Here is a 15,763-nt window from a genome sequence, read left to right as displayed (position 1 = left end):
AGCCCTAATATCCTCAAACGACATGATATAAAGTCCCAATGTCTTCACATGAGTACTTTCTAATAAAAAGCATCTTAGCTTGTTACCGTTGCTAAAATTTGTCAAATTTGTTTGGCATATTCTACTACTAATGTTCTTGATCATAAATAAACAGGCTTCAACCATTAAATTTGATCAGGTTTTTGATCTTGTCCACTTTTATTTATTTATTTTATTTATTTAACAGGAACAGTGCACAACTACTTAGCTACACCAGAGTTATCTATAAGCTAATTTTCATTTGTAGTCCCTAGGCAGGAAACAGAGAATAATTCTTCTGCTAAAAGACGTTTGTATCGGGGTCGACTGCAGACTGACTTGGCAGAGATGGTCGCCATCTTGTTTTAACATGGATTAGTGTATTGTCATCTCACTAGCACTAGATGGCACAAAAAAGTGTCCACGAATGAGGCCTCTTCTAAGTGGAATGAAGTATAAGGTCCAGTAAACCCAAAATGTATTGTCCTCACATGAGCACACAGGGTCTCAGGGTGTTAATGTAAAGTTATGTAGGTTAGGTTCAGGAAAAAATATAGTGATGGGGTGCCTTAAAATAATTCAAAGTCCACTTGGTTTCACACGAGACATGAACACCGGTCTCCTCAGGGAAAGTCCTGTGTTGTTTGACCCACCCACCACCCCTACCTGCCTTCTGATGCAGAGTTTCGCTCTTTATACTATTTCCGTCTGTACTCCTGTCAGTACATTGGTCATGTTAGCGCAGCCTTCTTGATTACGTGGGTTACATTCAAATTCTGGTGCATTACTTTTCGTAGGTATATTTGAATGCTGCATGAGAACAGTCTGCAGACTTATTTTCACCGGGCTAACAGAAACACAACTTCAAATGAATAATAATGTTTCTCGATGTCTGCAGGATGTTTAAATATGCAGCTGTTTACAAAGTGATTGTAAGTCTTACATCCTGTTTCCACTGCCTATGTGTAGGTTGAAACAGTGATAACTATGAACACTTCTTACATTATCAATAAGGTCTTTTATATCTGAGACTATTTGAGAAGAGACAGACGGGTGATAAAAATAAATTCATCTGAAGCTGTTTGAATTATACAGCAATTAAAAAAGGGACTGAAACATCATTCTCAAGTTGACATAAGGACATAATTCCCAGTGGTCCCTGCTTCAGTGGCCCAATTTCACATGATCAAACTGTGGACACTTTGTTCTCAAAGCATCTCACTGTCTAGACCTGCAGAGACCTGTGGTTATAAGCACATTAGGGGCACTTCTTTTTTTGTTTGTTTAATTTTCGGCTTATCTGTAATTACATATGTTGAGCAGACACAACATAAAGATATGAACATAGAAAAACCTCTATAAAGTGAAGTGGCTGAACATTTTGGCATCTAGTTATTGATTTACACAGAGAACAGGCAAGGCAAGTTTATATGTGTTGAGTCTGTCTACATCAAGGCTTTACATAAGACAGAGAGACATTAAAAATGATATAAAAGAAACACGAGGCAATGTAAGAAGAAGAGTCAAACAAAAGAGAAGAGACAATGAAAATAAGCTAAAATAGAGTAAAACAAATCAAACAGTAGAAGAAGAAGATAAATGAGGAGAGCATTGTGTCTTATCTCTCGCAGAGCTTCCAAGAGTGGCCTCGTTTTCCCATTTACCACAAGAGGTGTTAACCTTTTATTTCGCTCAGTAAATTTAGCCAAGTCAATAGCAGCGGTGGCAGCCTGAAGATTAGAAAAGCAGGCTGGCTGTGACTGGAAAGTTGTCCCACTTAGAAACGTCTGAGAGAGGAAAGCAGATGAGCGGGGCTTTCAGAGCTGCTGTTGAGTTACCACTGAGCAAGGCACTTGACTCACAGCTGCTGCAGTGACGCTCGTTCAATGATCAACGAGCGCAGATGGGAATAACTGCTTGTAATAAGGAGAGGTGCTATGGAAAGGCACATTTGCTCAGTCATGCCTCGCTGGATGAATAATGGCGTCAAATAATGAATAAACAACTAAGAGCTCGGTGTGATAAAAGGCTGATAATGGTTGTTTTTATGCTGTGTTTCAGTTTATGCCGCACAGAGCGCGAGCTCTAAATGCTGACTGTATGACCCCCCATGGAACCATCCTCCACCAAACGCTGGACTTTGATGAGTTTATTCCTCCCATTCCCCCTCCGCCGTACTACCCCCCAGAGTACACCTGCACCCCCTCAATGGATGGACAGAGGTGAGACACAAAATACTCCTCATCAGCATCACATCTTCGCTCAGTGCTCAGTGTTTCCCAAACTCTGGTGCCAGTGTATCTTCTGGGATGTGTGGGCACTGTCAGGGAATGCACAATAAAAATTGTAATTTGCTGTTTTGCTAACAAATAGTCCAAAGTTTACAAGACACTGTAATTATATTCAATAGTCTACTCGTAAATCAGAACCCCCTTTCAAATCGTATAAATGCTTGCAGCCCAGAAACTTTGGCAACGCTCCAGCTCTTAAACTGTTACATTTTCAATGACACTTGACACTGTTTCATTCATTTCCCTTTATTAGTGGGAAACTTGCAGCTTATTATAGCACAATACAAAACAATACAGTTCAGCTTCATCGTCCACTGTGGTGGAAGTGAACACATTAGTGACATCCTATGAAGCATTTTTAATCTATGTTCACAGCCAAACAACCGTTGATGATGATTTATATGCAAAGTGCAGGGCAGAAAATCATAATATTTATTATATTAAGTGAAACAGTAACTACAGGTTAATTGCAATGAGTGCATGTTACTGATTGCAGGGGGAATAAATGTGTAAATATTATTATTATTTTGCCATAGGAAACATGACGCACCCCCCAGAGCGCAGCGATTCAAATTGGGTACCAAGGCGCTGCATGTTCTCGGTTTTTATTAAATAGATTTTGAGAACTAATTATTCCAAAATCCAATGTTCATTTCTCGAGAGACCCATCTCAAAATGTTCTGAAATATGTATTGAAACTTGAATTCTGCTGGTTGCGGCCCTCTCCTTGATTTGCATTCATACCTGCAAGAGGAATGAGTGGGAACAGTCACATCTAAAGACGTATATTTCTTAAAGTTTCCAGTTTTACAAGACAGCACAAATATATTTAAGATTCTTCAGGATTCATCTTTGTGAGTCTATACTTGCTCCTTCATAGATGCCTGAAATTAGTCAGATACTAAAAGTATATATGTGGTGTAAAGGTGGAGGAAAGTTTTTGATGACACAAAGTAAAACCCACTAAGAGAACACACAACAAAGAAAAGAGACAAGATTTTTACTTTGGGGGAGCTAATGGATGCGTTTTATTACATCTCCTTGTGTATGGAAGAAAATAAGAGGCATAAGTATTTGAATTTTGCATTGGAATATTTTCTTTGAAAGCTATATAAATTTATTTTCCTGAATTAACCTCTTTGAAATTGAAATATAACATTTCTTGACTTGAAATTTTAAAAGCTGAAATTTATATTTTAAATTCAACATCCACAAATTTAGATCCAAAAATTCAAGTTTCTAAATTTCACAAAAGAAAAAAAATGTATTGAGGTTGCTCAAATTTGATTGGTTAATTATCTGAGCCTGAACGTTTCGACCAATCGAATTTAAATGATGTTATTTAGATGTTTGTCAACCTGAATTTTAAGATGTGAATTTGACCAATTTAACTTAAGCAACTTGAATCTGTTTTTTGAAATTATGAAACTTGATTTTTTTGGGTTTGAATTTGTGAACACACAAAAAAATAAACTTAGCTTTTGAAATATCAAATCAAGACATTCTATATTATAATTTCTCAGAGGTAAATTCAGAACAAATAATTTCAGATACGTGGTTTTATTCAGTGGCTGTTAAAATTCAAATATATACGTTTCTTATTTGCTTCCACACTCTTGGACAGTAACTGTCAGTTAAGTAATTTTATCAGGTTAAAAACTGCGTTTTTATTCAATGTAGACGACCCTGGGATGTCCTATGAGATGGTGACTAAGGGCTACAGATGCCAAAAGCAACATTTGCATCCAAAGCCAAATCCCAATCTATCATATTAAGCAGCGATGGCATGTGTCTATTCACTATCTGACTGTGACCATCACATGTGGTATTATCATCCATGGTCAGCTCTGAGCATTTCCCTCCACTAAGCAGCTGCGACATCCATGATTCTCAGCTGTTGTGAAAGATCAGTCGTCCCCTCCCTCATCACCCCCTTCATTTTCTCTCAGTCTTGCCAGAGCGGGTGCTGCCGATGTAGCCATTTGGCAGGAAGCCACATCTGTTTGTCAATTATGCCATAAATATAAACAAGGCAGCGGAAGCATTTATGGTGTCCCTGCCCAGGGCCAGGGATGTGTCATGACATCATCATGCCTCGGATGATTGGTGGAAACTCTCAGGTTGTATTTCATGCTCTGCCACTTTAGAGGAGAATGGGGTTGTAATTAAAAGATATGACTGCACGCATGGCTGCTTATTCTTAATTGGCACCACATGAAACGGTGGTGGCGCACATTGAATAATGCTATACCCACATATATCGTCTGGATTTAAGGGCCGGGGACAAGAGGATATTTTTCACCCTTTCTTTCTCAATGTTTAATAGACAATATGCTGTATTTTTCACTCGCATAGGATGGATATGCAGACTGTCTGTGCCAGTGTCTTGAATACTGCACAGTGTGACTGGCTCAGTGTTCTCTCCACTCTTTATATTCCTTTTATTTATGATGACTTTGATTGTTTATTTACTGTTTGGTTGACTCTCTGCTGTTATGCCCCTGACAGAGGCCTGCACCTGGACTTTCCCCATTCTCCCTTCAGTGCCATCTACGGGGTGCCCATCAACAGCCCAGGGACTCTGTATCCAACTGATCTGCCTCCTCCGTATGAGTCTGTGGTGGGGCAGACCCCTGCCAGCCAGGTGAGAAGGACCAGTAGGCTCTGTCATTAAAACACTGTCTCCAGAAGCCGTCTGTGTAGGAAGCTGGGCCGAGGCCATAATGTATTTGTTTCCAGTGAGAGCAGCCAAACTATCAATCTGTTCCCTTCTTTAATCCTAAACATAAATATGTTTTATGTGCAATAGCAGTGACAAAACTGCAGCCATGCTAGCAGCTCTATAGGCTACTGTTTGGATATAAATCAGACCCCCAGGGAGTGCTCTGGCCAAACAGTGTAACTACAACTCAGATGGTCTGCCACACGTTGCCATTGTTCCAAATAAGACTTTTCCCCATAGACTTACATTGGGAAGGTCACGTCTATAATGGATACATGTAACAGGGTCAATTATACAGCAGTATTATGTGTAACAAAGTCCAATGTACATTTGTAAAATTAAGTATTATAGTTACACAAAATTTGTTTCAGTTGTTACCTGTTTCGGTACCCCTACGTTCACCTTTGGGGGTACCCCACCTATAAAGGGGTGTCTCCCGTCCAACCTGATCTCACAGAAATACGTGAAATGACCACGACCTCTTAACACCGCATTCCATGGTGGCAGCAAGTAATGGGTTGAAATTACGTGCTGCCACCACGAAAACAATGCCAATGTAAAGTCAATTAGGATCCTCTCCCGTGGTGGACACACGGATTCCCTGATTCAGTCACGTCACGTCAACCTCGTTTTCCTCAATGATATCTTTAACATTCCTGTATACACACAAAAACGCGGAAGTGTTCTTGATATTAAAACGGCAAATATATTTCTCTGTTATAATTTCCCACCAATAATAATAATAATGATAATAACGTGATAGTTCGGCTGTTCTAGATATTTGTTATAGCCTATTCAAATATTCAATCCCAAAAACGCTGTTTCTAGAGAACTTGCTAAAATATCTGAAATGAACCATCATGCCTACTTTTTCTTAACATATTTCATCTAGGTGCAGTGTCATTACTAGTTCAGCTTTACTAGACATTTGATATATTCAGTAGATGTATCTTTTTACGACCCTGTTTTACAACAAGCCGCAAAAAACCGTCCCAAAAACGCCGTTTTTAGAGTACTATCTAAAATAACTACGATTAGCCAACATCCTTGCTTTTTTTCTTAACATAGTCCATCTAGGTGCAGTGTAATAACTACTTCAGCTTTACTAGATATTAGATTTATTCAGTAGATCTAGCTTTTTACAACCCTATTTTACATGCCGCAAACGAACCTACTGTCTCAAGAACGCCGTTTCTAGTGTATTAGCTAAAATATCGAAAATTAGCCAACATCTTTACTTTTTCTTACCATAGTTCATCTAGGTGGAGTGTAATAACTCGTTCGGCTTTACTTGATATTAGATATATTTAGTAGATATATCTTTTTACAACCCTATTTAGAACCCTACTTTGCAAATCAGAAGAACTACAACTATGTTGCTGATCTGTATCAAACTGCATGGCGCGGTCCCAGGGAATTGTAGTTTTTTAAAAATCTAAGTGTTTTTCCCAGATTTGGAAGTTGTAAATACTGAAGTACTGAGAGTACACTGTGGACTTTAAGGGGATGGTAAACACATTTGTGAAATCAGATTTTAAATATCTAATTTCTAAATGGGTGAAAATTAATTTTATCCATATTTTATCCATATCTGACAGCACCCACAGTTGTTGACTACACTCACATGATAGCTGAGGTCAAGAGCTCTCTATAACAGTTGGTCCCATGTCTGTACCCCCTTTAGTTGCTGAGTTATAAGCCCTCAAACATGCACTGAGGTCAAGGTTCAAAGGTCAATGGCTGAAAGCAGGAGCCATGTAGAATCTTCATACTGACATATGTCACTCTCCAGGTTGAGACCTTTCCAATGATGCATTTGGTTTAGCTCTACGACAAAGTTTAGATTTTTTCATTTTTTGGACACAAGCCATGCCAGGTGTAGTTTCAGAGAGCACTTTGAAGGCCCCGTGTATAAAATGAGTTTTGTTTGTTTCTTTGCTTGTTTTTTTCTTTTTTTTACTGTAGATAGTTACTAAAATGAGTCATCCTCAGACAATACAATACTACTAAAAAGTAAAACCAATAATAACAATAATGAAATAAGCAAAAATAATATTAAAATCATATTGAAATTTTAAAATCTATTTACAGAGTGGAATGGTAGCCTAATAGATAACTTAGATAATATTTATTATTGTTTAGACACTTTATTATTGCTTAGATACTATTTAGCCTATTATTGTATTTACTTTTAGCATGTTCTACTTTTGAGTAATTTCCGAGAAGTTATGATAAAAAAAAAATAAAAAATTACAGACTATAGGAGACAACCTCTTCAATGTCTCACGTCAATTAATTAACACTATTTGTCGGCTTTTTATAATGCCTTTTTTTTTTTTTTGCTGCTGTCTCCAGTTGAGAGTGGTGATTTGCTAAATACATTCTACAATAATAATTAGATTAACATTTGGTCTATAATATTGTTGGCTATATTACGCATTTTAATTAAAAAAATGGAAGAATAAAAGAAATAAACACCGAAATAATTACTTTTTTTTTATTGATACTCCTCTCTAACACACACACACACACACACACATTGAACACGCGATTGAATGAATGAATGAATGAATGAATGAATGAACATTGGAAGTGGTTCAGCCGCAGTCCTGCCGGCTGGCTCACATTGAGATTACATTTGTTTTTTATTACTAACAAAATGTTTTATATTGACCGTATGAATGGTTTCGTTTTCAAAAAATATGCTTTGGTGTAGTTTTACAGAGTTTTGCAATATGTATATAGCCTACCTGTATCAAAATGTATAATTTTCAGCAGCGGTTTGTGTGACAGCTGCCACGGTCGGACGTATAACCAGCGGGGCAGCCGTTCTGTGGCGCTGGCTTGGGGTCCACTCTCCCCTGGTGGAGTGGAGGGTGGCCGGGTTGCCAGGGGCAGACGGCTCCATGTGATGGTGTTTCCTCTCTGGTTCTTCCGTGCTCAGCCTTATTTTTATCTTCTTATTTATTTATTTATTAGTGGTGTCTGGATTCAGTTATGGCAGACGGATGGCAATCTGAAATGGAATGAAGCCCACAGACGGCCGACAGCAGCTACAAAACAGTAGTGGAACGCGCCCCATCCGCCCACAGCACAATGCTCTTAAAGCCCTACGCTATCAAAAGCTGGCAAAATACATTTATTTTATTTTATGGCCTTGACATTAACCTGTCATATTGTTGAGTTAGGCTATCAAGGACACTTCCGCGTTTTTGTGTGTATACAGGAATGTTAAAGATATCATTGAGGAAAACGAGGTTGACGTGACGTGATTGAATCAGGGAATCCGTGTGTCCACCACGGGAGAGGACCCTAATTGACTTTACATTGGCATTGTTTTTGTGGTGGCAGCACGTAATTTCAACCCATTACGTGCTGCCACCACGGAATGCGGTGTTAAGAGGTCGTGGTCATTTCACGTATTTCTGTGAGATCAGGTTGCTCCCGTCTTATCTCTCCCCTTTTACTGTTGTACACCATGGGAGAGTAGCTTGAGTTATATGGTCACAATTGACGGAGTATTTTGTTTTTACCTCTTTCCGTCTGAGTTGTCAGGAATTAACAGAGATCGCCTCCTAAGATAGCCGCAGTCTGGGCCTCTTCATATCAACATAATGCAGACAACGCTAGAGTCCAGCGGCTACATACATTTTTTTGAGCGTCACAGCCCTCACAATATGTCTCATTTCACATTTCATCAGGACTTGATCCATTTAGTCCGTAAACATTTTGAAAGTCTACAAGAGCCGCAAGATTATATCATGTTATTCCCATTCAAGTTAGCGGAGGGCTAAACCAGGAAGTACCTGGCTTGGCCGGCGGAAGCTAGCCGCTCAGTTTGCTTGCTGTGTGGGCCGAGTGATGTGAAAGATCTGGGTAATTTTACACCAGGGAAATTGACCTTTTTTGGCTTCATGCACCACTGAGCATGCTGTGTTCAGTTCTCTTTATACATCCCTGATATCAATGCTGTGAGCTAAATGCTAACTTTAGCATGCTAACATGCTCACAGTGACAATGTTAACATGCTGATGATCTTAGTTAGCGTGTTATTAGCATGCTAACATCTGTTATTCAGCAGATATTTAATAAACGCACAATGCAGCTGAGGCTGATGGGTATATTGTACGTGGACAAACTGAGATACTGACCTGATGATGGTGCTAGATGAAAAGTCAGAGGATCGCAGGAGTTATTAGAGTTCATCCCTAGGGCGATCATAAATGTGTGTACCAAATGTCATGACAATCTATCCATAGCTGTCGAGACCAAAAGCCTTAAATGTCAACCTCAAGGCAGGAGATCAAAGTCATTAGGATTCATTGGCTGGGGACCATGAATGTCTGTGCAAAATTTTACTGCAGTCCATAGCAGTGACTGATGTTTCCGTCTGGACCAAAGGGGTGGAGCAACCAACAGACCAACATTGCCATCCTTAGAGTCAGTGGTACACCTGCTTGAGACTGTGTTTTCCCAAGATTAAAAAATATATTTTAAATATATGTTTTGGCATATTGCTGTTATTTGAAAGTCGAAGCACATTGGACTGAGAGAGAGAAGATCCTTGGCTGGAACTGAACCTGGATTGCATGAAAATTAGGTGGTTTGGTTAAAAATTGAAACCTTTTAAATTTTGATGAGACAGCCCCTCAAAACAAGGAGATTTCAAGGTGAAGCCCAGGTTATTTTAAAGTCTGAAATGTAAGTAATATGACATTGTAGACCAGGTCTTAGTATAAAACTTAATTCAACCAACCCAATCTACTTGCCAGTGCTGTTCTCTAAATCAAAACAGTATTACTACTGTGTTCATCTTTTGTGATGTTGCCTGTCAGTTTGATCTGAGTATTTATACGCTGTTTCAGATTTACCGAGGCATTCTCCCTGGACTGTCATGTTGAACTGATCAGAGCTTTTTTTCCAGGCTGAGGCTTCGCTGCTTCTCATTGTTCACAGCTAAAAATAACTGTCCAATGTGCAAGCAAATCCTTTTATCTTCCATTATATTCTCAACACCATTTAACACCTTAGGCTTTGAATCCCTTAGTTCCATTATACGTGTTAAATCCATAGCTCTCTTCAGTGTCCTTCAAATAGAAATCAGCAGATGGTTTTCACACCTGCATTAAATTAGCAGCGACTGCTGTAAATAACTAATGGGAGCGGGCAGTGATCGATTGATTGTGTGCGAGAACTGTCTGCGAGCAGAAGACGCTCAGCTGATAATTTCAGGCTAAAGACCCAGTATGATGTGAACGTATATGTGTCATATACTGTGCCTTTAAAAGCACATTAGTGAATCTAATTAAAGTGTCTTTTTCAACTCTTCATGATACAGTAGTTTCCTTTAAAGTGAGACATCTCTTGTCAGTGTGTTGTGGTGTCATAGAGCCCTCTAGTGGTGGTATGGGTTAGGTACCGCACTGTTGCTTTTATTCAGTGCACACAGAGCATACAAAATATGCAGCAATTTCTTTACCTGCTCAGTTCATTGTATGCGAACCATGTTGTTATGTTCTCATCATTAATAATGTCCTCTTCACAGGTCACCACCAGCATTGAGCAGCAGGCCACTGAATCCAGTCTGTGTGAGAGAAACACAACTGCAGGACTCAGCACTCAGGGTACAGACAGATAAGACTGCAGTCAACATTACAGATGATTGTCAAATGCCTTTGTCTGCTAGTAGTCATGGTGATAGTTCTTTGTGCCCTGTTTTCAGCCTCAGTGGACAGTGCGTCACTGATGGTGTCAGAGGTGGCAGATCAGGACCAGACTTGCTCCTCAGAGGACTTGTGCTCCCTGGAGGTGCAGGGCTCTGACTCCTCTCCCTATGGCACGCCCCACACCGCCCCCATTGACGGAAGCTGCACCAGCCTGGAACTTTGTACACGTGACCCCCGTTGCCATCGTGGTCAAGCTAATTCTGACGCTCGCCCCAGTGATACAGGTTACAGCGAGTCCTCACACACCCAAGAGTCTCTGGAGCGCTCTCCGGACTGGTCTTCAGAAAACTATAGCAATCTGGACCAGGAGGATTCCACAGACAGCACACATCCATGTGAGGAACTCAGGGCTGCAATGCACATATGTGACGAGCTTGCATCAGCCAAACATTTACCAGAGGAGCCACCTAAAGCGTCAACACACTCCCTAATTAAGGCACGAATGATGAGCCGGAAGCTTACGCTCCCCGTCACCATCCCCCCGCCACCTCAGCCTTGCTCCCCCACCTCCGTGGCCTCCTCTGGTGGGACTTCAGCCATCAGTCCTATGGCTCCATCTCCTTCCCCCTCCCCTCCCAGCAGGCCACGTGGCCCCAGGCTGTGTTTCAGTGTTTGGTCACCCTCCTCCACATCACAACCCCCCTCTACCTCAGCCCAGAGTGGCTACTCGCCCTCAGAGAGGCCTCGAGTGCTCCGAGCAGCCAGGAGGTACCGCAAGCTGGCACGCATAGTCCGTTCCACCAGTGACCCTATCTCCTGCTCCTCTACGGCAGGAAGTGAGTGCACCAAGGATTTCACATAAGACCTATACTGCAGCTTAAATACTCCATTTACTAATTACTATAGTGATCAGTCTTTAGAGCTTAAAGGTTCAGTGTGTAAGATTTAGGGGGATATTTTGGCAGAAACTGAATATAGCAAGTATGTTTTCTTTAGTGTATAATCACCTGAAAATAAGAAATGTGTTTTCGTTACCTTAGAATGAGCAGTTTATATCTACTTAGGGAGCAGGAGGTTTTTTTAATCAGAGAGAAAAGATGAGTGCATTAGCAGGTGCTGGGCTAGCAGGCCGTCTCCGACATGCCAAACAGCATTGAAAAAACACTGATTTTCAACATGAAACTGCTTTATTCAGTGCCGTTACTGGTTTTAATCACCTTGTCCATTTGTTTTGGAGAGGAGGAGACCTCTGCGGATAATTCGGCTGTTGGTAAAAACCTCTGGAATGTCTTGATTTTAAGTTATCAGAATAAAACGGTAATCACATTAGCAGGTGCTGGGCTAGCGGTCCGTCTCGACATGCCAAACAGCATCAGAAAAACACTGATTTCTGATGTGGCACTGCTTTATTCAGTGCTGGTACCGGTTTTAATCACTTTGTCCGTTTGTTTTGGAGAGGAAGAGACCTCTGTAGATAATTCGGCTCATGGTAAAAATCTCCTAAACACAGGAATACTGAAGGAATTCCAACCAGGAGAAGTTTCAGCTGGTTGCAATCTCCAATCCTCACTGCTAGATACCACTTAATCCCCTTAAATTCTTACACACTGTGCCTTTAAGTGATTAGTCAACTAGTCCATCATTTTTGAGTCATTTTACATGCAAAAGAGTCCAAACTCACACTGGTCCCAGATTCTCTTATGTAAGCATTTGATCCTCTTTTCTGTTTTATAGCATTCTCTCAATGGGTTTTGACAAGATATTTGAAGACATCGCCTTGCATTTAACATTTTATAGACTGAACAAATAATACATCAAACAAGAAACTCATCGTCAGATTAATTTATAATGAAACTAAACATTAAGGCAGCCTCTCATTGTCAATGAGCAGTGGTGACTTGCTAACCAGCAACAGCTTGTGCTTGCTTTATTGTGTCCACACTCAGTTTCTTGTCTCCCTCTGCAGGAGAAAATTGTGGCTGCGCCTCTGCAAACAACCCTGCTGCTGAGGATTCAACTCATGCATCACCAGAGCAAGGTACTATCATAGCAACTGTGAATTCCTGTAATGGTGGGAGTCGTGGGACGCTTGCTAATAAACAGCTTTCACATCTTTTTTTATGAAACACAGAGGCAGTGAAGGGAGCTAATAAAACAAATTTCACTGAAACAACTGTTAGTTATCATGACTGTCAAATGAAAACCATGTTGCATCTTCAAATTTGATGATTAAAACAATGTCTAGATGAACTAAAGGATTAAATATTCTTATATAAAACATTTAAAACACCATGGGGCCCATTATCTAAAGAAGGCATTGTCACAAAGCTTGAAATTAAAAAAAATCTGAAATTAATTATAACTGAGGTGATAATAAGATTGTGTTACGCCAGCAACACAAAACTGTGATTCCACTTTACCTAAAGCACCAACTCCACAGGTATTAGCCCTGATTGTAAGAATTATATATGATTTAATTTATTTTTCTCTGTCTTTACCTTCAGAGCCAACAGATGTCACAACAGGCGTGGTTGGAGCTAAACCCAGTCACACAAGTGTCAGGAAGCCGCAAAAGGAGGGCAGGAAAGTCGACATCCACCTTAAACCCCGCGCCCTGCACTCGCACTCCTCCCATGAACGCCCGCACTCCTTGGCTGACTTTAAGATGTACAAAGATACCAAAGTGCTGGTGGCAAAGTTCCTGGAGCATTCGAGCTGCAGTCTACCTCCTGAAGTCCAGCAGGTTGTCAACAACATCAAGTGTGTCATTAAGTCGGATGAGAAACACATGGAGGAGGCCATTTTTAGTGCCAATGTCATAGATCAGGTAACCAGAGAGAGTGTGTATAATGTGTAGTGGTTAAAGCAAAGCAGCAGTTTCCTAGCCTGTTTCTAGTTTATGGTGAGCATCAGCATTCAAGACTATGAGTATCAGGCTAGTAGCTCACTACACACCAGAAAACATGGATAAAAGTGGATGGTTTAATCATATGACTGCTATGTAAAAGCAAACTGTGTCTCTCTCTTTGACTCTTGGCTATTTTTGCTGCACAGGTGATGACCCAGCGCATCATTGGCAGTCCCAGAAAGCGCGGCCACGAGGATCTTCACCTTCAGAGCTGCGGTGCTTTGAGTTCGTCCCCTTCTATGCGCCGTCCAAAACACCTCCCACAAACAACCAGCGCCTCCACCAACCCACTGGACTCCCCCTCCTCTGAACAAAGCCTTGAGTGCAAAGAAACTATTCTCTGACCACTCTCCCAACAAGGACTCGGGTCAAAGCTCTGAGGCCATTTCAGGGTGCTGGTGTTGCAGCCATGCTGTGCTGTGCAGCAGGTGTCTGTAGAGCAATGAATAACTCTTCTAGCACTGAAGGATGGTTTATTTTCACAGTGTGACTGCAGCACAGGCAAACTGAAATGGTCTCATACTGTATCTCCTAGTGCCCTGTGAGACCGTGCCAAGTCATCAGCAGAAATGGTAGCAAACTCAGACTGAGCCTGCCAGTGTCTGTAGTGGCTTCTTTCTCATCAGAAAAACAAAAGAATGTTTCTCCCTCAGGGGACCTTTTCTACCGAGTTTCATCTCTGAAAAAAAAGAAACAAACAAACAGCTGGTAAGTTTGGATCTGTGACTCAAAAGACAAAGGAAATCGTGTTATCAGTATTCCTCTTGTCCTCATAAGACGCCGGAAGAAATATGTTTGTATTAAACTGTGAACTGAACGGACTGGGCATTGCTAGCCATTGTTTGCAGACTTTGTGGAACTGTTACTGATAGGGTGGTGAATATTTTGTGGTGCCGCTGGTTCAAGAACATCACAGATGTGGAGTATTTAACTTACCTCATTGTGTTACAATTCTTATCAGTGTTACAATAAAATATGAGTTTGTATCAAGTGGTGCGTGTTCTTATTTCAGTGCGTGTTTGTGGATCGTGTGTCAGTCTGTGTGTGTTAGCATTCTGAACTTCTGCTCACCTCAGACACATAGGGGTGGCCAAAATAATAGAACACAGGACGATACAATAGCATTGCCATAAATGTCAGTTTGGTGAAGCTAATAATATGTTTTTTTTATTCAAGTTTGTGATGTTTTATTTAATAGTGTTGTTTAATTAAACACCCAGTGATGTTTATTTTAGTCAGTGTTGGTTAGAGCCAACTTGTGACCGCTGTTTTTCATGTCAGGCAGCTTTCAGATCATGATTTGTCAGACTTTTCCCTTGCAGAATTGCCTGAATTTGTCATGCTTGTGACTGAAATACTGGCAATTATTTACAGCAATTAGACTAAAGTTACAATGGCAAGGGAGTTACCCTAAGATGAATACCACTTATGGCAATATGTGAGCTTTAATAGATGTTTGGCAACAGTTAGTTTAAAGTCAGAGGTGGCGAGACTCCAGATAGTCCACCTATTCATTTGGTGTGTACCTATCTAGTAATTAATATTCTGCACAACCCTCCAGTTAGTCAGTGAGTGCAGAGACTGCATCCAGGCTAATTTAAGCCTACTGTTATTTAAAATAAATAAATAAAAATAAAACCACAGAATCAGGCAGCAAGTATCTCTAAGTATATTGCGTTAAATTGCATGAAGACAGTGTTAGACTTGGATTATAGGCCACAAACTGACTTCCTTATGCTGCCTGTCCATTTAAAATGACATTTTGTTTATTTATTTTTGGAGAGAACACATTTTGTCTTCACTCATTTGATAAGAGGGAGGAGTGTTTGAGTTTACACAGTGGATTTTTCTTTCTGCAGGTGGTCAGGAGCAGTAAGGTATGTGTACCCGGTTTCAATGGATTAATTATGTTGCTTTGAAAAGCTGACTCGTGGCAATGCATTTGTAGGCTTTAGTTTTCAAGACTAACACGCAACACTTGCTTAATATAAAAAATCTGGACCCTTATGTCATTATATGTGTAAAGTGTCCTTCCAGTCGGCCGCGTACTTCCGGTTTTGGGGCGCTGAGTTGCCGTGTTTTTATATATGTGATAGTATTGTCACCGTGTGGTCAATGATTTTTGTTTATAATTTATAATAAAAGTATAGACTTTAAG

General features: G+C 40.4%; 1 protein-coding gene across 2 annotated transcripts in view; it reads left to right on the top strand.

The window, feature by feature from the left end:
• fam189a1 (family with sequence similarity 189 member A1) overlaps nt 1–14,591 on the top strand; it is a 159,645-nt gene extending 145,054 nt beyond the window's left edge. For both annotated transcript variants that reach the window (XM_033630164.2, XM_033630155.2), the window contains exons 6-12: nt 2,080–2,240; nt 4,818–4,953; nt 10,577–10,655; nt 10,754–11,533; nt 12,664–12,735; nt 13,202–13,524; nt 13,752–14,591. In XM_033630164.2, the coding sequence (XP_033486055.1) occupies nt 2,080–2,240; nt 4,818–4,953; nt 10,577–10,655; nt 10,754–11,533; nt 12,664–12,735; nt 13,202–13,524; nt 13,752–13,949 (1,749 nt within the window). In that variant the 3' untranslated portion in view covers nt 13,950–14,591. The remainder of the gene's footprint in view (nt 1–2,079; nt 2,241–4,817; nt 4,954–10,576; nt 10,656–10,753; nt 11,534–12,663; nt 12,736–13,201; nt 13,525–13,751) is intronic.
• The last annotated feature ends 1,172 nt before the right edge of the window (nt 14,592–15,763 follow it).

Source organism: Epinephelus lanceolatus, chromosome 2 (genome assembly GCF_041903045.1).
Source record: "Epinephelus lanceolatus isolate andai-2023 chromosome 2, ASM4190304v1, whole genome shotgun sequence".
Lineage (NCBI taxonomy): Eukaryota > Metazoa > Chordata > Actinopteri > Perciformes > Serranidae > Epinephelus > Epinephelus lanceolatus.
This window is presented reverse-complemented; position numbering and strand designations above follow the sequence as displayed.